General features: G+C 44.4%; 2 protein-coding genes across 2 annotated transcripts in view; one reads left to right on the top strand and one right to left on the bottom strand.

Annotated features, from left to right (window-relative positions):
* The first annotated feature begins 1699 nt into the window (after positions 1-1699).
* Positions 1700-19568, top strand: rsf1a (remodeling and spacing factor 1a). The gene is made up of 19 exons (XM_013913800.1): positions 1700-2045; positions 3497-3511; positions 5829-5920; positions 6038-6130; positions 6216-6421; positions 6509-6633; positions 7081-7188; positions 7517-8837; positions 8971-9172; positions 9266-9478; positions 10216-10320; positions 11311-11390; positions 11502-11550; positions 11904-12010; positions 12415-12479; positions 12868-13042; positions 13122-13354; positions 14018-14215; positions 14450-19568. The coding sequence occupies exons 1-19, from the start codon at positions 1874-1876 to the stop codon at positions 15214-15216; spliced, it is 4326 nt and encodes a 1441-aa protein (XP_013769254.1). The 5' UTR covers positions 1700-1873; the 3' UTR covers positions 15217-19568.
* A 787-nt stretch (positions 19569-20355) lies between these two features.
* The window catches only part of capn5a (calpain 5a), a 24181-nt gene continuing 21827 nt past the window's right edge, over positions 20356-22709 (bottom strand). The window contains exon 12 of the mRNA XM_005744960.1: positions 20356-22541. Coding sequence (XP_005745017.1) covers positions 22365-22541 — 177 coding nt within the window. The 3' untranslated portion in view covers positions 20356-22364. The remainder of the gene's footprint in view (positions 22542-22709) is intronic.

The raw sequence follows: 22709 nt of genomic DNA, 5'->3' as shown, positions 1-22709 counted from the left end.
TTAAATAGATTTTTTTGTTTTGTTTTGTTTTTCTTGATGCATTCTCAATCATCCAGGGAAGTAAATCTCCAAAAAGTTGATTCTGTTCCTTGGGGTGGACCAATTTTTGGCGCAGCGTGTTTTGGGGTTTAAAAGCCACAGAGACCCGGTGTTTAGAAAAAATGTGTCTCAACTGCTCCAATACTCCTGACACGTATGGGATCACTACAGGTTTTCACTTGGGCAGCGGTTGTCCTTCTCTCCTGGATCGGCTGGAGCTTTCTTTAGGAGCCTTTCCAGCTTTGACAAAAGTCCAGCTGGGATAACCACATTTACTCAGGGCCTTCTTGATGTTCTTCTGCCTCTCTGGCCGCTGTGTCAGTGGGGATGGTGTTCGCTCTGTGTTGTAGCGTCCTGATGACACCCAGTTTGTGCTCCAGTGGATGATGAGAGTCAAACCTTAGATACTGATCTGTATGTGTAGGTTTATGGTACACGTCAGCTTTTAGATGTCCCCCATTCCTGATGGAAATCTCACAGTCTAAGAAGGCTAACCTGCCACTTTTCATATCCTCTCTGGTGAATTTGATGTGTCGGTCCACCGAGTTTATGTGATCCGTGAATTGTGGTACATCCTGAGATTTGATTTTCACCCAGGTGTCATCCACATATCGGAACCAATGACTTGGTGGTGTTCCAGGGTAGGATAGTGAAAATCAGTGGTCTTTGATCGGTGGGTTTTGGTCAGTGGTTGTTGATCAATGGTCATGAGAATTTGCATAATTAAGATTAAGGAACTGACCTTCCAGCCCATTGATCCTTCAGTGGGCTGGTTTCAGTCATTATGCAAATGTACTGTTTATAGGATCGGGGAAACCTGTAGTCAGCTGAGACTGAAGAAGTCACCTGGATGAGTGACGAAACGTTTCTCCCACAAAACGCTACGTCCAGATGAACACAATCAACTTTTTTGGAGATTTGTTTTGTTCTGTTTCTCAGCTTAGTATCGCTTTCTGGAGCGACGTCATCACTCTTCCGTTTTATTATTTCTTCAGTCATAACATGGGGCGTATGAGTCAGATGCCAGATGTGAATGGAACAGATGATGTAAATAGAGACCCACATCTGTCTCAAACACACATGTATCCCCCTTCTCGGGCTTAATTTTGTTTGATAAATTTGACACAGACTAAAACAAAATACATTTCCTGTGTATTTTCTTTTCTTTTCTATACTTTTGTTGGTGTTACGGTTCACTTCACTTTCACTGCAGTCATTTTTTCTTTTTAAATTCAGCAAGTTAAAAAAATGTTTTTCATTCCTGCTTTTTAGTTTTAGTAAACTGTAGACACTGAGATCATGAACCGCTATAAATGATAAATGAATAATCCTCTTCCTGGAGAAACTTCGGCTCTGCTGCCAGGGGGCAGAAATCTCTATCACCTCATACCACACCTGCTTCTATTTGTTAAGATTTCTAATTATTAAACGCCCTGTTGTATCATATTAACATTTTATTCATCCATCTCTTTATTTGACCTCTTTGCTATTTTCTTTTTAACAGAACTCCAAGTTTTGTGTCTTTTAATGTAACAGTGCGACTCTGTGCCATGTTTCATTTTATTTAGATTCTCAACGTGGTTTTATTGTAAATTGTGTTTGATATTTTGGCCCTGGGACAGAATAAGTTCAAACCTTTCAGACAAGTATGTATTTTGTCTGTTTCATAACCTGGATGTTTTATTGTGAAAGTCTGGACCGGAAGCTCCGCGCTCTCCCTCCGTGCAGCCTGACGCCGGTGGACGCTTCGTTCCCTCCATTCATTTCATTCGCACACAGTCGCATCCCAGCAGCGAGCCGAGCCCTCCCCTCCTGTTTCTCTCCGCCTGGAAAGATGGCTGCTCCGGCGGTGTTGAGGAGCTCCGGCCCGCTGCTCTGCCCGAGCTTCGCGGAGGTCTGCTCGTTCCTGGAGCGGTACGGAGCGGCGCTGGATCTGCCCGAGATGACTTTCCCGCAAATGGAGAGATATCTACGGGACACGACTACAGGTGAGAGCCCGGTTGATGGTAGTGTTGGTGTTGGTGGTGGTGGCGGTGGGGCGAAGAAGTGCTGGAAAGCTGCGACACTTGAAGCCAAAGAAGGGGGCCAACACCACCACAACAACCACCATCACCATCGTCGTCACGGTCGCGATGAAGATGACGAAAACTGGAGTGTGTGCGCCTGTGTGTGTGTCTATGGCCCAGTAGGACAGCATCACACCGAGAGTTTAGGCAGCTCAGATCGGCTGTGGCGTTTTTTCGGGTCCCGGTTAGAGCTACTTTTCTCCTCGCAGAAATCGAGTCCGACTCCCCAGTTTCCGAGGAAACGTTCGGGCAGCTGGAAAACACTGGCGTGCTAACATAGAGCTAGCAGACGCTCTGAATTTAACAGTTTGGACTCTGTGCTGAAGTTAGGTGAAAGAGACCGGGGGCACGACATTTGGCCCGGGGTCCCGCGGGGTTTTAGTTGATATCAGGTGACAGGTTATCGATGATTGTGTCGAGGTTGCTATCGATCCGCTCACGTTAAACTTGATGTGGGAGCCATGATGCAGCAGTGACCACACACACAGCCAACCAGCTCGCTCCGGAGCGCTGTCAGGTGTAATTTTTCACCGGCTGCCTCACTGGCAGGCGGGCTGAATTGACAGCAGTGTCCAGTAGGTTATTGGTGCTGTTTGTGTGTATGTATTACAGCTTTAGTGGCTATTTCAGACCGCTGTCACCGCACAGCGGCGACGTTAGCTGAAAACACTGGATGTTATTTTTTTGGCCGTTAGTGAAAGGCTGTCAAATGTGCGCATGCGCAGAAGGCGCAGATTCCAGCCATTGCTAACTAGTTAGCTTCAATTATTTCGTCAACTTTTAATAAAAGTAGAAGACTTGCCGCTACACTTAACACACCACGTTAGGATTTAATAAACATCCATTTCAGGATTATATCTGTCGAATGAGTAGCTTTGTAAATCGCTTCTTATTCGCTGGTGACTTTAAATGACCGTTAGATCTAGTGCTTACTAGCGTATAATTAGCCCATAGCGTTCAGATAAACATAAGAACTAAAATGTCCATGGTAGTCATCAGTAATGTATCCCTGATATTTTTGTTGAAATAAGTAATAACCATTACTAATCTGAATTCTAAATGTGATTCTGGGATTTTTTTTTGTCAGTTTACCGTGCCAACAGAGAAAACTGGAATTTCCCCCAAATTTTGGAGTTGCGTAAAAGCCTCACACTAGACCACACAACGAGTCACAGGCGTTTAAGGACTTCCATAAAGCCCAGTTTAATATGTCTTAAGGCTGGATTTGACCCAATCCCCATTCTTTTCTGAGTTCCCAAATAATAATAACAATAATGATAATAATATAATCATAATAAAGTTATAAATAGATTTAGTCTACACAAACGGTTAACAGAAGCAGAGCCCAACAAACTAAATGTGAGACAAAGCATATTTTTTGTGGGGCAAAGTGGGACACGGTAATAGTGCTGAGAGGTAGTTTTAGAATTTAATATAGTATGTTATTCTGTATTTAACTGCAGCTAAAATATGGTTATTTGTATTTTTGTAATGCAGCCTAAGAACGTCAAAAAGACACTGTGCTCTTAAAAGTTCACATATTCAGTTAAATGGAAAAAAATACAAATTATTCACAGACAAGGTGAAGTTATTACACCTACCCTACCATATTAAACTGTTAATAGCAACATGTTTAGAGCCACACACAGTTAACTATATTTAAATATATATTTAACTATAAAGTATTTATAACATAGAAAATAAGCAAACTATGGATTTTACAGGTTTAGTGTTGAAATGTGAAGAACATTCATGCTTATCGTGTTTGCTAAGCAAACACAGTAGACATGAATGGAAGCAAAAGTTTGTCGTTATGGTGTGATGTGAGTGTGCTGTTATTTTTGCTGATCATCTCTGTTTTTCAGCTGAGATGCACACAGATCTGCGCTTCTCTTTTTTCGCCAAACATTTCTCCTGAGACTCACCTGACTTTTGTAAACTAGAGCCTGTCATTGTCTCAATATAATAATACAAAGATTATTTTACTTATTTGAGATCTGGAAAACTCTTCAGTTTCAGCAGCTAAGAAAATTAAAACCAAGTCAGTGAATAAGTACAAGTATTAGTATAGTTAAATAAAGTGTAATAAGTGGGCCCGGGGATTAAAAATGGTGTGGAATTCCACAGAAAGAGGAAAACCTGGTAACTGTACTCACATTCCACATTTTTAAAAAAATTAATCATTAACACTAAAAAAGGATCCAAGTTGAATTTGAGTAAGATAAAGGTCAACAGGATAGTAATAGCAAACTCTTTATTTTCCCTACAGAAATCGTGCTAATTAAACTTAGTACCGCTGACATAGAGCAACAACATCACTGTTGACTAAAATTTAATTGCTAAAAAAAAGAAAAATAAACATCCTTAGATTGAGTCTTGGTAGTTTTATTGAGTCTGGGATGTCTGTGAGTTGTCTGCCTTTAGAGTGTGTTTTTATTTGTAATGTAATGATGATTAAACCAGTTAAATGTAGTCCCTGAAGAGTACTCTACCATATTTCTAATGACCAAGTAAATGGTCCCTGCTGTGACAGCAGGACATCTTTTTAAGCATGCAATGAAAATGAAATGGCCAAAATGAATGAAGCATTTCCACAGTTTAAATCCAGATATAATTTAAATATAGTTTAATGCTTACCTTCTTCAATCAATCTCAGATCTTCATTCTTTTATTTTTTATTTAAATGTGTGATTCAGCATACCTCAAAGAATTAAACATTAAAAAGTGTGCTTTCTCTCCTGCAGCACCTGTCTCAGGTAAACTCGCTGATTAAATACTTCTGCCTTATTTGCAACTTTCTTGCGCCCCCTACTGGTGGCAGGATCTGTGACACAAACATACAGCATGGCTCTGACAGCAATAATAAAAAAGAATGAAATTAATAAAAACTAAACAGTTTCAAACGACAAAGACGTGAAGTGAAACGAGCCAAGCCACTCTTCAGACTAATGAAATAAAACTGTGATAATGTTTCATTTAGAATCTCAGTTTATGGCTTTTAACCCACTGATGTGATGGGCTGACAGTTGGCTGAAATATTCCCTGAAAATCAAGCATTTAGTCGACTAAGTAGCTGCCTTGCTCATTTATTTTGTACCCGTGACACAGTAAATATTTATTAGTTGGACTGAGTTTCTGTGCAGAGGTGATAAGAAAAATGAAGCTGCCATATATGATACCTGGCCCAGTGAGCAGTGTATTTGTTCGGGTGAGCCTGGTTTTATCGCAGCTTTTGATAAAAATGAATTAAAAAGCCCCCCCTACATCTGAAGTGGTACATGCCAGTCAAAGGAGCTGTTTTTGCCTTTTCACAGTTTACAGGTGGTCCTGTTTAGATTGATATTCAGCTGTGGTTGGTTGTTAGCATAAACTACAAATCTTCTTGCTTTTGATTTGTCTAAAGGATTTTTCTGCAGATATGGTTAGTGCATATTTCACCCTCTTAATAAAAAAATGGGAACATTTGTGTTACACACTTTCTTTGGCTGCTGAGAAATAAAATAATTTAACAATTTGTCAACATGCCATAAGACTGTAAGCACTATCCGACAGTTTGTGAGTGACTGAGCTCAGAAATGGCACACAGAGAAGTGAGAGATCAGGTTCAGATACCAGAATAACACAGCGAGGCCACTTCAGTGGGGTGAATGTTTGTTGACACTGGTTCTGGAACATTACGATGAACTGTGTCGTGTTTCTGATCGCCCTGTCTGTGTTTTCCAGTTCCTAAACCCCTCGTGGAGCTCCATGTGAAGCTGCTCAGGAAACTGGGGAGGTCTGTGTCTGCTGACCGCTGGGAAAAATACCTGGCTAAGGTGAGAGTTTGACATGAGCTCAGGAGTCAGGAAGGAAGGGTAACGTGTCAGTCAGTGGGTAAAGGGACGCAGTTAAAACTGAAAGCTTGATCCTAACAGAATCACTGTTTCTTGTAGGTCTGCCAGGAGTTGAATAGCACCTGGGCATGGGAGCTGGAACAGAAGGGCTACCAGGAGATGTCCATGGAGTGCAAGTCCAGCATCCTGAAAGTATGACACCCTACTTTAGTTTGTATAAAAGGCTGAAACTTCTCCAGACAAGGCGCTAACTACACTGATGTTCTAAACTCTTCAGTACCTCTGTGAGTGTCAGTTTGACGAAAACCTGAAGTTCAAAACGGCGGTCAACGACGAGGACCCGGAGAAGATGCGTCTGCAGCCTGTAGGTCGGGACCGGCAGGGCCTGATGTACTGGCTTCAGCTGGACCAGGAGCAGAACATCCGGCTGTACACGGAGGAGCAGGACGATCTGGACGGATCCACCTGGAAGTGCATCGTTAGGTTGTACTTTTGTGTCAGGCTAAAGTTATGTAGGTTGTCTCATGTTTGTCTTTCTGCTTACACTCTTATGTGCGCCCATCCTCTCAGGACTCGCAACGACCTGGCAGAGGCTCTGGAGCTGCTGAAGGCTCAGGTTGATCCAAACCACAATCAGGAACGAGACCAGAACCAGGCTGGATCCAGGAGTGCCAGCCCTGGACAGAAAGAAGCTGGTACGCTGGATTATTGAGTTTATATAGTTGAGTTCTCATCAGTGCACAGAGGATTTGTAAATGCATTGTAGTAATAACCTTATAGTTTAAATGGAGTAAACCTTCAAAATCATTTGAAGGTTACACTTCATGTCTAAAAAAACATGCAACCAAAACCTGAGAGATTCCTGATTTAACAACAGCGAAACGATAACTTCCATTGAGGCAAAAATTATACTGAGTAATCTCAAATCCAACTAACACAGGTCAAAACAAATAATCTGAGCCCACAGCGGCTGATCTTTGTCTAAAAATGTATAAAATCCCGCATCTCACCACAAAAAAAAAAAATTATTATTCGACCCTACAGAAGCAATTTTAACGGCAAAAATTGTTGAGATTTTTTCTGTCCTTTATAATAAACAAACGTTTGATTCAAACTATTGTATTTTTTTCATATTGATGCAGGGGATGAGACGATCAGAAGCACCAACCCTGAGGCCTCAAAGACTTCAGAGGAGTACGCGGACAGCAAGAAGGTTGACCCTCAAAACAGAGAAAAACAAACCAGGCCAGGTATGTAGGTGAAAGAAACTGCCTCAGGTTTCCATCCACTATCCAAAACTAGCAAAACCATTAAAAGGACACACTAAATGCCCAACAAGGACATACAAAATGACCAAAACAAAATACGAGCAACCCGAAAGAGACTGAAGAATCAAAATGAGTTGCATCCATCCATCCATCGTCTTCCGCTTATCCTTGTCAGGGTTGCGGGGAGGCTGGAGTTTATCCCAGCTACCATAGGGCGAGAGACAGGGTGCACCCTGGACAGGTCGCCAGTCGCCAATTTACCTAACCAACCTAACTGCGTGCATCTTTAAAATCTTTTTTCTTTCTGCAGAGGTGAAGGAGGAGCTCACACCGCCGCCCATCAAGCAGGAAAACGCTGATGCTGAGGTGAAGGAGGAGAAGACGCTCCTCAAACCGTCTGTCTTTGATAACCGCGTGAGCACCATCACCACAGTCATCAAATCAGAATCGAGGGACGCCGACGCCCCCAGGAACACAGTATCGGTTGTCATGGCGCCCGTGGCTAAACAGGAAGAGGAAGCGGAGCGAGCGGTCGTCAGGAGCAGCCAGCAGGCCAAGATACCACTGAAGAAGAGGGAGCTCAAGCTCGCAGAAAGCTTCCACAGCAATCACCTGAACAAGACCAACAGCAGCAGTATTATTGTCTGTAACCCGTCAGTGATCCACGCCAAGGACGGTCACGGAAGGGAGGCCAAGCTGTCTAACTCTTTAGTGCCCCCTGGTGGTTCATCTGCCTCGCAGCCGCATCTGGTCGTCAGCGCATCAAGGCTGGAACTCACCAATGGGAGAGCTTTGCTCCTGCCGCACAAAGATGGGCAAAATGGGGTAGTAGGTCAGGTGGTGGGTCACGTAGGAGTCATCCGCAGCCCATCTGAGCGTCACAGAGCGCCCGGCGCCGAGCAGCAGGAACAAAACGGGCCAAATTCAGACCTCCGGGACTTGAGAGCAGCGGAGGAACAACGTGAAGGGAGCCGGCAGTCAGTGTTGGTGAGGAAGGGCCTTACAGAAGGGGAGACACCAGCGGGAGCTGCCACTTCTTCTCCTCCCCCTCCTCCTCTTCCTCCTCATGCACTAACAGAGGCTCCGACACCCTCAAAAATGGACTCTGTTGGCGTTTCCTCGCTGTCTGAGAATGCAGAGGAACCCAAGAGGCAGACAGCAGAAGATGAGGGTAAAAACACCACAGACGAGCTGGACAAGGAGAGGAAAACTGGGCAGGATGATGAGAGGGAGGAGAGGAGCAGGGAGGTGTCTGTGCTCAGTGTGGCAGAGGGATTAAAAAAAGACAACCGAGTGAAGAATGAAAGAACTTTAGTACAAGCGGAGGCAGAATCGGGAAGCTCTGTTTCACCTCCGAAACTGGACCAACAGGATAAAAAGGACGACCAGGAGGAGGGCGTCAACGGTGGGTTAGCAGAGCAGAAAAAGGCAAAGGCCTCGGAGGAGCGGCAGGGACTGCTGGAGGAAGCCTCCTCTGAGCTCCAGAAGGAAGGAATCAGGCTAAAGATCAAGATTCCTCCCCACCGGAGAAACAAGCTGAAGGGGAAGGCGATGAAGGAGGAGGAGAAAGGGAGGGAGCTGGAGACGCAAGAGGAAGGGAGGCCGCTGAGGAGGTCTGCGAGGATCTGCAGGTATGTGTTCAGTAAAATCCACGAAGCTGGGGGATTACACAGTAATGTTTGTTTATTTTTGTCCATTATTCTCAGCTGCAGTCGGTTTGATTGTGACGATAAATTCATCCCATCTAAACCTCTTTTCTTGAAGATCATCTGCTTTGCCAACCTGCAGGCCAAGCTCGAAGGTGGCTGAGAGCCAGAAGAAGAACCCACAGAAAAAACATGCACTACCCACCAGAACGAGGGAAGAAGAGGAGGAGGATGAGGATGAAGAGGATGAAGAGGAGCAGAGCTCAGCTACGAAGAAAGACAAAAAAACTGAACCCGTCGAGCAGATAAGGAAGCGAAGGGTAACAGTTCCTGTCAGGTCATTTTTACCTTGTTGCTCTTTTTCTTCGTCTCTGTGACCATCTCGTTCTCCCTCTGGCTTTCTGTACTTCCAGGGTAAACGAAGGCACCGGCGCCCCCGGTGGTCAAACATACGCACAAAGAGGCGCAAACTTAATGAGGGAGGGGAGGTGGAGGACAGGGGGAGGAAACGGGGAGAGGAGGAGAGTGAAGGAGGGAGCGACTCAGAGGAGGAATCGTATAAATCCGAGGAGATTCCCAGCGAGGACGCCTGCACTCACTGCGGCCTGCCCAACCACCCCGAACTGGTGAGTGTGCGCTCGCGTGAGTGCTTACAGATACAGAGATGTCTGGACGCTGCGCCCGGTTCTGCTTTAGTCCTCATGACTTGAACTCATCATGAGAACATAAACGTGAGAGCTCATCCTCCAGGCTGTGCTGACACTAGAAGACACTTGTTTAAGGTGTCTGCGGTCTGTGTGCACACGTGTGTGGGAGTATAATCCTGACTTAATGCTCAGGAGTCTGAGTGGGAGGAAATCCAACATCCCAAAATCTTCTGCAAGTCTTTTTTTTTTTGTTGTTTTTGGAGGATGGAGGCAGTTTTAGAAGCAGGTCAATGGGGGTGTGGTCAGCAGACCAGATGGTTGTAGCCAGAATGACGTCACTCATTAGTTTGTGACGCCCCGTTATCAAACTCCAACTTGAGCATTTTCACCATCATGCATCGTGTTTCCTTAAAGTCATTTCTAAAAATAATTCGAGGGTCTGTGTCTTTTTACTTTGAGTATATCGTTTTGTGCAGAACCTAAAATGCTGCTGAAACCTTTTCATTTTTTATTGTGTTGTTTGTAAACTGTCACCAGTTCCAGCTGCACTCTGAAAGAATTCTGTAATCATGTCTAAATCACAGAGACACGAACAGAAACTCAGAGGCTGCAAAGCAGATGTTTGATAACTTTCTCTGAATAAAAACATAAATGTTAGAAGCTGTCATCTCTGCTGGTTTGTGTGGAGTTTAATGTGTGTGTGTGTCTGTCCTTAGATCCTGCTGTGTGACTCCTGTGACAGTGGATACCACACTGCCTGTCTGCGGCCGCCTCTCATGTTGATCCCTGATGGAGAGTGGTTCTGTCCCCCCTGCCAACATGTAAGTGTGACACTGAGAGGATGGACTGATTCCGTCATGTCTGCTGATGAGAATATAACTCCCAAAGTCCTGTTTATGGTTCAGATAACTGACAGGAGGAAGCAGTTTTGTACTGATACTTGATGCTTGCTCACAAAGAGTGAATATAAACGCCACATTAACAAGTTCCCAGTTAACAAAAGCCTGGATCCTTCCAGTGTAGCTTTGCATGAGTCACAGTTTGAAATAATTCTCCTTAATTCATCCTCACACTGCCACACTGGTCACTCTGTATGCTGACTGTGGCAGCTACATACCAGTTTACCAGTGCTGGGGTGCGAGTACTCACTGTGTTGTTCGCCACTCAGACAAAAGCTCCAGATCAGCTTTTGTAAAAGAGGAGAAGAATTACAACTGGAAGAAAAGAAATCTCCCTCATTGTAACCTGAGACTCGCTGAGCTTCTGTGTCATTAACACTCGTGTCTTCAACCCGGCGTCGGCACAACGCAGCAGATCACAGAAATAAAGAGGCTAAAATGGCATCAGTCAGTTTGCACCAGCAGATGTGGCGATCGTAACGGCCCCATGAAACAAGCCCTTTTAACTCCACCCACTTTGAGACTTTGTTTCGATTGGCTGGCCCTCGTAAACAGAGCTTCCATGGTCACATCCTGAGCTGTGAACTTGAGATGACCATATAAGGAGGATCCGTGTTTGCTGACATCATACAGATCCAAGTGTAGAAAAAACTGTCTGGAACAAAGCATTTAAAGCAGGCTGAAGCTTTTTATTTGACACTGGGTCCACGTTTGTTATGAGTATCTGTCATAATGGTGTATGTTTGCCAGAAAATATGTAAAAGCATAGTAGTTTCACTTAGACCAGCCCATCTGCTTGGCTTACTGTGTAAACAGTTTAAAAGGGAGGTGAGGAAGATGAGTCGACATCAGTGTATAATTTATAGATCACAGAGTGACAGAGCTGCGGTGGTTTGTTTTTCCTCTGTTCAGAAATTGCTGTGTGAGAAACTGGAGGAACAACTGCAGAATCTGGACAGCGCTCTGAAGAAAAAGGAGAGAGCAGAGAGAAGGTACACACACACACACACACACACACACACACACACACGTTTGGATGAAAATGCTGCGATCAGCATACCGGTTTAAAAATTTGACACAGCTTCTCTGTTCTTATCTGTCAGGAGGGAACGGCTGGTGTACGTAGGAATCAGCGTGGAGAACATCATCCCTGTGAGTACATGAAGAGCACGGCCACTTCGTCACTTCATTGGAATGATGCTCCGCCCACTTCCTTTTGCCTCAGACGATGGAAATTAAATATCTGCATTTGTTAGAATTTTTCTCTTCGCTGAAATGTTTGAAAAAAAAAAAATCAAAAGTGCCAAAAAACAAATGTAAGAATCAAAGCTGTTACTAAGGTATGTGAGGCACAATCAACATGCAACAAACACGGCTTCTAGCTCCAGTGTCGCTGTTTTCTCCTGCTTTCACATAAACACTGCGTTTCATCTTCTGCATCTTAAATCTGTACGAGTTTAGATTTTACTGTGGAGCATTTAAAAGAACGTTGTTTGGTGTCCTAGGAGGGAGATGAGGAGGAAGAGGAGAAGTCTGCGAAGAAGAAGGATTCCAAAAAGAGCAAAAACCTCGGAAGGCGATCAACCAGGACCAGGAAGCACATCAGCTACAGGTGGGTGTCGCCTGGGGGTGTTCAAGGTGCTGGAGGAGGTTTTTACAGTTGACTCTCAGTTGTTGAAGTATAATATAAAAAAAAAACGTAGAAAATCTTAGAACTACTTTTAGTTCAGTTTGTCAACAGAAACCGTCTGAAAATTCTGCCGTCATTGATTTACATTAATTGGGAGGCAATATGGTGGCTGTATTTATGCATCGTTCCAATGAGCAGAAGCCACGAAGACGACACCTTCGTGTGTGTCTGTGAGTTCTGGTGATGGGTGGAAGGGTTATGCTTCTGGCTGCTGACCTCTGCAAGGCTCTTATAACGCTGCCTGCAGGATGATTTAATGACCCGCACACGTGGGGGGAAAAAAGTGAAATGACAGAAAGAGGCTTCAATCAGCTGTTTTGTTCCAGGTTTGATGACTTTGATGATGCCATTGATGAGGCCATAGAGGAGGACTTCAGGGACCTCTGTGGAGGTGAGTGGAGGAACTGCAGGCCCAGTAAGGCCTTCTTTTAGATCCCAGTTAAATACTCATTCACATGGTTTATATATCAAAGTGTCTTCATATGAATGTTATTCTCCTTTACATTCTTAGCACAGTTTTATTCTTTTGACTTTCAAATTTTGGATTATTTTAATCACTGTATGTACAAATACTTCAGACTGCATGTCTGGCAGTTTATGAGGGGCAGCCAATCATAAAAAAGCAGTTTTAAAGAGGGAGGAGCTTGTTTGAGACAGGAAGAGCTGAGGGGCTGCACTGAGGATGAACAGATGAAATAAATGAGAACATCCGGTCTGCTTTCATTTACTTTCACCCAAAGTCGATTTTTCAGCACTCACGTGCATTATTCTCGCTTCAGGAGCGGGGCGGGGCAAAGACCTCCCCACCAGCCTGTCAGAGGACGGGAAGGAGAGTCAGCGGCCAATTAGAAGCCAGACTCACGCTGCACGGAACAGGAAGAAGCGGAGACTGAACGACCTGGAGAGCGACAGCACGGCGGCGGAGAGCGAAGACGAGTTCATGCTCAGCAACAGGTGACACAGCGGGTTCTCTCCAGATTTCTCACTCATATCTTGTTTGCCGGCTTATTTATCCCCCTCTTCCTCTCAACAGCTCAGAGGACGAAGATTTCGGCGCATCCGGAGCAGACGACGATGAAGAGGAAGAAGACGAAGACGCGGGCAGTGATGCCGGCAGCTGGGATAGCAAAACTCGCCCCAGACAGGCGCTGAGAGGAGTGGTTAAACACAGACCCGGCAGGAGCCGTGGGCGGGGCAGGAAGCGGCTGAGACGGCGGCGGAGACGCTCCTCTGACGAGGAAGAGGAGGAAAGCGAGGAAGAGATGGGTGAGACGGCAAGATTGATTGATTTTATTACAGACTGAGTTGTGAGTATTTAGTGGAATAAAGAAGTTTAACAGTAGATTAAATAAATATTAAGACAATTATCAGGAAACTATAAATATAGTTAATTATAACGACACATTTAACACAATCCTGGAGTCCTGGACTTTCCAGAACAGGGGAGATGTGAGACAGGCAGGCAGTGAGCAGCAGTTTGGCTTCATGCTGAGAAAGAGCTCTGCAGATGTAATGTTTGCTTTCAGGGTGTTGATGGAGAAGTTTAGAGAAGCTCAGAAGCAGCTGCGCTGTGTCTTTGTTGATCTGGAGAAAACAGATGATGGCGAGAAGCTGTGCTGCTGCACGAGGAAGCCAAGAGCAAAGTGAGGGTGATGCAGAACATGCACAAGTACAGAGAGGCAGTGGTCAGGTGTGCAGTGGGAGCGACGGATGGTTTAAAGGTGGAGGTGGGATTACATCGGGGGTCGGCTCTGAGTAGTTCGCTGACAGATGAGGTCAGGCAGGAGTTTCTGTGGACTGTGATCTGCGGGGAGAGCCGGGGAGGTTCAGATAGGAACAGATTACATGTGTGAGTGAGAGGGAGACAGATGGAAAGGTGTCTCAGTGCTGACTGATAACTAGTTCACTTGTTGGTTGTTGGTCTCTCAGACTCGGATCAGTTCAGCGACATGACGGACAGCAACAGTGACAAAAAAAGGCGGGGCCTGAGGCGGGGCCAGCGCCAACAAGTCAACTACCGTGAAACGTCGGAGTCGTCGGACGACTCGCGAGCCTCCGCCAACAAGGACAAGGTGAAGCGCCACGGCAGGCCTCGCAAGGAGCGTCTCTCCAGCGACTACAGCGACGGTCAGTCACCATCAGAGCGTAAAGGACGAGTTTTAATCAGCTTAAGGAGAAATCTGCTCGATGTTTTCCAGATTTATCTCCATAATGGGGAAAAAATGTCATATATCTTACTTTATCCATCAGTAAGTCAGCAGGTGGTAGTATCACAACAATAAGCAAATGTTTACCTTTTGTTGATTTTAGGATTCATTGATTTTTGTTCATAATGACTTTTTCTGTCTTTTTTTCCTTCAGTGTCGGCTTCTTCCAGAGATTCAGAGGAGGACGATTATGAAGACGAGGAGGAGGATGACCAGAGGAGGAGAGTGAACAGGAGGAGGAGACACGAGGAAGACTTCCGGACAAGGAGGACGAGAGACAAGAGGAGGAGGAGGTACGAAGAGGACGAGGGAGAGAGAAGGAGGCGGCTGAAGAGGAGACTGCAGGAGGAAGAGGAGGCCGAGGAGGAGAGAGACAAGCGGAGGAGGTTAAAGAGAACCCACAGAGAGGAAGAGGAGGATCTGGAGAAGATGGGGAGGGGGAAGAGGAGAGAGATCCTGTCGCAGCAGCGGCGCAAACGGCTCGCCCAGATGCTGAAGAAACGGCGGCCTTCGACGGACGAGGAGGAGGAGGAGGGCGAGGAGGACGACGACTCGTATTCTGAGTCCTCATCGGAGGAGGATCGTCCGGTCCGCAAAAGACTGAACCGCATCGACTCAGATGACGATGAAGAGGAGGATGAGGAGGACGAGGACAACGAGGATGGGAGACAGAAGACGGTGACCAAAAGATCTTCAACGGGGGAGAGGAGAGCTGACAGCGACGCTCAGGAAAAGGCGAGGGGCCGCAGCCTGTCTCCGCCAAACGGACATCGGACCTCCAGAGGCCCAGAGCCCAGAGACGCTGCAGGGTCGGGCAGGCAGGGCAGGCACAACGGTCCCTCACATCCGGAGGAGGGGGAGGGAGAGGAGGAGGAACAGAGGGACTCCCGAGACTCTGTCCAGAACAGTCTGCAGTCATGATGGCTGTGTGCGTGCACAACGCTCGCTTCTTTGTTCTGCTTTTTCTTTTCAAGCCTCCCGCCCACTGCCCGGATCTCACTCTGACTCACGTTCCTCACTCTTCTTCTTCGCCGTCGTGTTGTGTTAGAGCGCAATTGTCCACAGTTACACGCTGGAACAGAAACTCATGGTTACCCATTTTTATAGCGGGCGGGCGGAGCTGACGCCTCCCGGCAGCAGGATGGCTCCACCTCACCGTCCACCCGACAGGTCCGTGTGACACCATCACAGCTGGGGGGGCGCGGTTCGTCTGTCGTGTATTTCATCTTAAAGCACTTCATCATTCTCATAGCACTTAATGAGCCGGCACCGAGGAGGGTGTCGGCATCAAAGCGAGCACTTTGGATCAGGTGACGGTCGGAGAAAACTCTCTCGAGGCTGAATATTTGTGGGTTTGAAGTGTCGCTTGGACAAAACTTTTATATATAAATATTAGGATTTAGAAAACTGGTTAATCATTATTGAATGATATTTTATAAAACAGTGATTCTCAGTGTGGGATGCAGAGCCGCAGTGAGCTACGAAGGAACTGCAGGTGGACGACGAAGTTAATTACACTAAATAAATGTAACTTTTCAAATTTCTAATGAAGTTAGAAATTAAATATTGACATTTAAAAATGAAACATCACTACTGAAAAAAAGCTGCCTGTTATGCCCCCAGAAAATGTAATTATTTGAGATAAAAATAATCTGAGCCTGCAGCTGGTCCATGAAACCGACACTTTCAGATAAAACTGAAAGTCGGATTAAACAGTTTGTGCTCCACAAAGATAATTTGGTTCTTCAAAGCAGCTCTAAGGTCAGATCTACACGGCTACACGTTCAGTGCAACCGACGATACATGATGTCCGGCTGTGATTGGTCGATTGTCTCGATCCTTCAGCGTTCCCGATTGAATCATTCACTCCAGTCAGTTCACATTGTTATTAATTTGCACAGATTTGTAGGAAAGAAAAAGGTCCTTAAACAGCTATGAATGACGTGAGCTTTGCTCCGGCCGCTGGCCTTCATCGCCCTCTATAATCAGCTCATATTTTCACCTCCTTCCTCTTCTTTGCTTTTACCTGCCAGGCCTCAGTCACGAGCCTCATTCTAACCCAGCAAAACAAGACATCTCTCAGTACAAACTGAGTTTTTGCAGTGATGATTTTGTCCTCCGCTGGGATTTGGGAGGATTTTTTAAAAAGTCCTGAGGTTAGGGTGACGGAGAGCTCCAGGGGTTAAAGGTCACAAAGCATCATCTGCTCTGTGATCTGTTTATTAAAAGCTCAACAGAAAAAGTTGACTTTTGCCCTAATGTGAGAGTTTATGACTGAAGAGGGAACGTCTGCCGTTTCATTTTGTGTTACCTTAAACTGTTTGTGCTGTCTGTGAACACTGGCTGTGCTAATCCAGGCTTTGAGGAACCAAATAAATCAGATTTCTGTTACCGGGTTTAACCGATCCTGGAACTTTTTTAATCGTCCGGAGGTCCCGGCGCTGAAAAGTTTTTAGAAGTTGTTGTAAATATAGACTCTGAATCTGTAGCGAGCTCCGTCTCCACGTCACCGCTTCGGATCCAAAGTGTCTGGCTTCCTCTCGTCCTCGTGCCGGCGCGTTCGCTGTACATACTCTGCCTGTTCCTTGTAAGATAATAGACGTTCTGTTCTCTTAGTCCTCTTGTAAAATATAGTGTTATATTTTCTATACGAAGGAGAGGAGGAGAGATGCTGCTGCGAGCGACCTGCAGATCGACCGGCAACCAGCGGTTTTTGTTTCCGCAGCGGAGTTCCATCAGAGCAGCGTGGAGCCCGTTCACCAGTAAAACCCCGTCTCACGGCTCAGTCCCGTCCCCGCGTCTCCGGAGCGTTTTAACAGTTTGAACGCCTCGTTTTAAGGAGGAACAAATCTTCATTTCTGACCGAGGCTCAGGGGAGGAAAACGAACACCGATCACTAATCAGAGTTTTGTTCCGTCAGCTTCTGTTTAACCGTCGCACACAGTCGAATCACTGTCAGGGCTTTAACCTGCTGTTAATGAAAAGAGGCTCCATTTATCTTTAAATTTCCACCAAGCTCACCTTTAAAAGTTGGACTCAAACATTTCCGCTGACCTTACCGAGACTTTGTTTTGGCACTGAGAAGTTTTTCTTTAGAGTTCAGATGATGGTTAAACTTCAGGCCTGCGTTTATCAAACTACTCAGAGTTCACCTCAAAATGCTCTTAGAGGTGTAAAAACGTTTAGAGCAGCTGTTTTTGGATTCTTTAAAATCATTTAATTTTACTCAAATACTAAATATAATTCAGTGTAATATAGTTATAATGCATAATTATATCAACAGGAGGAAATACATGGAAAAGTACAAACCCAGTCAACATGTTTTTTTTGTTTTTTTTAATGCATTAGTATATTATTGTTTCCTCACAGCCATCACGATGAATCTGCTTTGAGACCTTATAAATGGCTGATGGCTCACAGCGGGCCTGTTCTGCATGATTCAAAGTTCATAATAATCTGTATTCATCTGGCACTGGGCCTCAGTTCAGCTCCAGTATCTGAAATGAGCTGTCTTTGCCCCGCCCACTTTAAGTTTCTTCTGATTGGCTGCCCATCGTGAATGGCAGGTGGGTGGGGCATCTCTGCCACAGATGACCATATGAGGGATATCCTCTCTCTGTAACATTATACAGATCATCCATTTCTCTTTAAGTGGTTTGATAAATTCAGCCCTGATGATTCGGTTCTGATTGGATGATTTCATGATTTCAGCTTCGAATACTTTTTAAAGGTGTGATGTGTAAAAACTACACAGGCCACCGAGTCCGCTTCCATCATGATAGACGCAAACCTGAGCGTTAATACTGACTCACAGAAAACAAGGCGCCTGTCTGAGCAAAGCTACTTCTTGTCAGGTTGGACGTTACAGTCAGAGGCAGGAGCGGTCATGCTCAGAACAAGGCTAACGTCGCAGCTGTTACATCTTTACGTTGTGCTGTTAACTTTTATTAGTATTTCTAAACTGACAGTTTTACAAACGGCACCCTTTAAAGGTGCTTTTTGTAATGACCCTCTGCTGCATGTAACTAAACTTCACCAGCAGGGGGCAGTGTTTTACTGGCAGTTGTGTTGAGATGTTTTCAGACGTGTGCTTCTGTTTGTTGTTTTTGTTTTTTTTAAACCACCGTGTCCACTTGACTCCCGCAGGCCTTCGTTGTAAATAAGTTGTTCTTAATGACTTGCCTGGTTAAATAAAGGTTACGCTTACTCACTTGTGGCATAAAAGTGGCATTACAGGAAAGTGCAGCCCCAGTTCACCTTGAACTGAAACTCTTTAATGGACAAAGTCACAGCATCTCTTTTCTTTCAGCTTTGTTTAAATCAAAAAAGTTTGAAACTATTTTTAAATACAGGAATTTACAAAAAGTTCCTTTACAGAGACCTGGCAGCAGAAACGGAAGGAAAGACAAAAAGATTTCATGTTTTTAAAATAAAGTTTCCTGTTGGTTCTTCTTTTTATGAACAGAGTTTACTTGGTCAAAGGCTGAAGCTTTCGACGTTCACGAAAGATTAGATTTTTCTGCTTTAAACACATCACAGAATAATCGGTGTCCAGTGATGCTCTTGAACAGCACAGACGCCGATACGTCAGACGGGAAATGCCTGAGACATTTTTATTTTTAAATGAACCGTCAAAGAATCCAAAATATCTGAGCTGAAGATAATAAAGATGCAAACAGTGGGAGGTTCTCACATGCGAGCAGATGGTTTATTTAGTCTTTTTTTTAAATCCTTTTTAAATCTGATATTACTGTTATTGTTGTTCCTGAGCTTCAGGAAAGGCTTAGCTTCCTGCTGGAGAACCTCTGTTCCCTAAAACAGAGGTTAATACTTCACTCATGGCCGAAGCTCACCGCCAGCTCTCTTGGTAAATATTCTTTCAGGTACTTTCCGTGCTTGTTCAGGTGTTGCGGGACGGTTTGTCTCATTATCATGTTGTGTTGGATTTAAAGTGGGTTTTGGAAAATCCCCTCCATGCTGAACTGCAGTGATCTGAGTTTATATTAATTTTCAGTCCCGTGTGTCAGTAAAAGCTTCTGCTGACCCTCCACTCACCTGTTTAGCATTAAGGGCAGGTTAAAATGTGCTTTTTACGCCTCTAGTCTGAAATCATTCCACTGAACGCGATGTGCTGAGTGTCGGCCGCCGAAGCTGTTTAAACTGGATGTGACTGCGGCTCCTTCCATTTCTCTGTTGTACTGTTACCGTAGTACTGGTGTAACATAAATGTTTTCTAAGTTATTAAAACCGACATCCCGGCATCTCCTCGAAAACAGTCTCCATGTCTCATTATCATTCCTTCACCTGGATCTGTTCCGCTTTCCGTGTTTGTTCATTCCAGTGAAAACAGCCACACTTCCCAGATGAACTCCTCACAGTCAGCTGGTTTGGTGTATTTTAATCAAGCCAGGAAAACTTTGAAACTCATGAAATATTCAGAGTAAAAGTCCAAATTTTTTGCTTTTTATTTCACTTTATTTTTCCAGCATTTTGAGACCTGGGGCTGGAAAACACTTTAAGGCAACTGAATGCAAGACGGTCATGGTGAGCCTGGTAGCAAATGGATTTAAAGGGAAAAAGAGGTTCATTATTGATCAGCAGATCAAACCACACGGTATTGAAAATGTACTTTTAACATTTTTACAGTGAGATATTAGAAAGGGATCACACATCACGAGTACCGATGCTTGTTTCTGTTATTATGGGTCATTAAACGAAAGCAGGTGTGGCTGTGATATCACATGACACAAAAACGGGGTTTTATTTCTAAACTTCATTTGGAGCTGCAGGTTTTGAACAGCTGAAACTGAAAACATCACGTGAAGATTTCACAGTAAATCCTACATAAACACTGCTGATCAGTTATTTTAAACTTCTTTTACACGATCATTTCTATTTTTTTTCGTAGAGATACATTTATAGAGTTTAAATGTACTTTGAGGACACATGCAGTACTCGGCAAACTGGCTTTTGTGATGATCAGTGAGTTTGAAGTGAGGCTGTGGGATTTTTATGAAGCACAACTTTAGTGCAGTGCCTCCATCAAACCACACAAAGGGAAAGTTTTTAAAAGTAAACTTTATTTAAACGACCATCAGACACTGCAGGAGTTGAACATAAGACAGAAACAAAGATTCTTACAGGCCTGATTACATCAGACTGAACAGCACTGAAACAGATCGACTGTAATCAAAGATGGACAGAACCCCGTTTGTGGAGGTGAGAAACAGGATATCAGACATGCAACTGAATTTCATTGTCTGTCTTGAAACCAGAATAATTGAGCCGTTCATCTACTCAAAGCTCTCCTTTTATCCTGTTATAAATTGAACACACCCCTTTCCTTTAAAGTGGTATGCTCCATAAAAGCTTACACTAACTTAAAAGCTCATTCCCTGCCAAATGACCCTGTGCCCCCTTCACCTCCTTTTCATTTCACTTGGGTTCATCTGGATTTGATTTAAAGTTGAAAGCGAAAAACTTTAAAAGTACACAAGATGATCTCGATCTGAAGAAGTGCGCGTTTGTTGATAACTAATCATCTTGTAGGACAATGTTGGTATCAGACACTACCCGATGACTGTAGGCCAGAAGGAGTAATATAAATAGAAGTAATAGAAAGTTTGACTATATGGATTACACCCAGAGTAAATGGTGTAGAAAGACCAGGGTCAAAGTTTACCAAAGGAGCCCAGATCTTCAGTCATGTTCAAAAATTGAGATTAAAGGCTAAAATAATTGTGATTCTGACTTCTGCAGTAATCAGAAAGCCTACTGCACACCTGAACACCGTGTTTATTCTGCTTTTCCCCCTAATACTGGCCGTAAATCACAAAATAAACAAATAACTGGCACCATGAACTCAAGCAGGGCTGCATTCTCACAGGAGAGTGGCTGCCCTCTGCTGGCCATTAGAAAGAATGCAGCTGCCCCCTCACTCAGTGGTCTCAGCGGGTTTGTGAGCACACAGCTCATCCACAGGTCTACACACATCAAGTCAAAGATGGACAAAGTGGTCATTTTAGTGTTACCGAGTGATCTACACTCACTGAGCACTTTAATAACAAACCCTAAAAATACTGAGCTGAGACCTTGCTCTCCAACTCAGGGTCGTGATAACTAGGGAGGCGTTATAATGAAGTGCGAAGCGAGCACTGAGATTACATTGAATCTATAATGAAACATCACAAAAAAAAAATCATTATTATATTCAACTAAGATTAAAGTGACTCTGGGACAGTTTTACAAAGAGACGACAGCAGGCGGCACAAACCTGCTGCAGGTAGATAATCTCATGCACGTCTGAACATGTCTGCTGTCCGGATATTTTACAGACTGCTGGTACAAATAATGAAGTGGCAGATTTTAAAAATCTTTGGCATGTTTCTTCCATGAATAACAAACACAGAGTCCTGTGCGAGGATGACACGTAAACAGTATTAGCTTCATAACGAGCGAGAGCACGCGACCAGAGTTCACCTCGGCCGTCAGGAATGAACGCGTGGAAATTAAAGATAAACATTAAACTGTCTAATAAAAACTGACATAGAGAAGCTGCTGACAGAAAGTTAAATCTGGGGAAAAAGAAAACGTGAAAGTGTAAACAAATTTTTACAATCAAACTGACGTTTTCAGGATATTCCATAGACTGTATAAGAAAGATGGCAGCAGCCACAGCCATGTTATCCATTGGTTTGCCGTGTCTGGTTTCTGAAGCCTCCAGTTGAAACTTTTTGAAGTGGGTATTTGGACTTTTTAAAAACACTTTTGGTCTCTGTTAGATTCAAAAAATTCCATCCTGTGGTTTTTTTCATGAAGGAGGCAAAAGGAGGAAAGATGTGGAGAATTCATGAGGATTCAAAGGAATTAGATTTTTCTCTGCTGCCTGTTTCAAGGACTACAACATCCTTAAAATGGACTACAAAAATTCAGGCTGTGTAGATGAGATCATGCTGCTGAGAAATATCATTTCGTTAGCTGCATCCATCTTTTACTTACAGTCTATGGATATGTCTGTGAGACATTTCCGGGCGTTGTGGAACTTCAGAAATGTTTCCCGGCTCCAAATCTTAGATACCGGTGAGTATCGAGCTCGTCAATATCGCAACAGTGATGGTACCAGAGAGGTCGTTGTCACGGCGATCGCCCTTGTCCTTCAGGTGGAACGTTTTCTTTATTTCTCCCTGTTCGGCGGGCAGCGTCACCTGACCCAGGAAGGAGTCCTTCAGCACGTTGTTGTTGTAGATCTGAGAGACACAGAGAGACAGAAGGTCAGCGCTTTAAATGTACACACACACACACACACACACACACACACACACACACACACACACACACACACACACACAGAGTTACATGTTGCATAGTCTCGGAAAATCTGTGGCTGGTTGGCTTTCTTCCTGTAGAAGAGCCCC

The sequence above is a fragment of the Pundamilia nyererei genome, unplaced genomic scaffold, assembly GCF_000239375.1.
Source record: "Pundamilia nyererei isolate P.nyererei 1_Seehausen unplaced genomic scaffold, PunNye1.0 scaffold00152, whole genome shotgun sequence".
Lineage (NCBI taxonomy): Eukaryota > Metazoa > Chordata > Actinopteri > Cichliformes > Cichlidae > Pundamilia > Pundamilia nyererei.
This window is presented reverse-complemented; position numbering and strand designations above follow the sequence as displayed.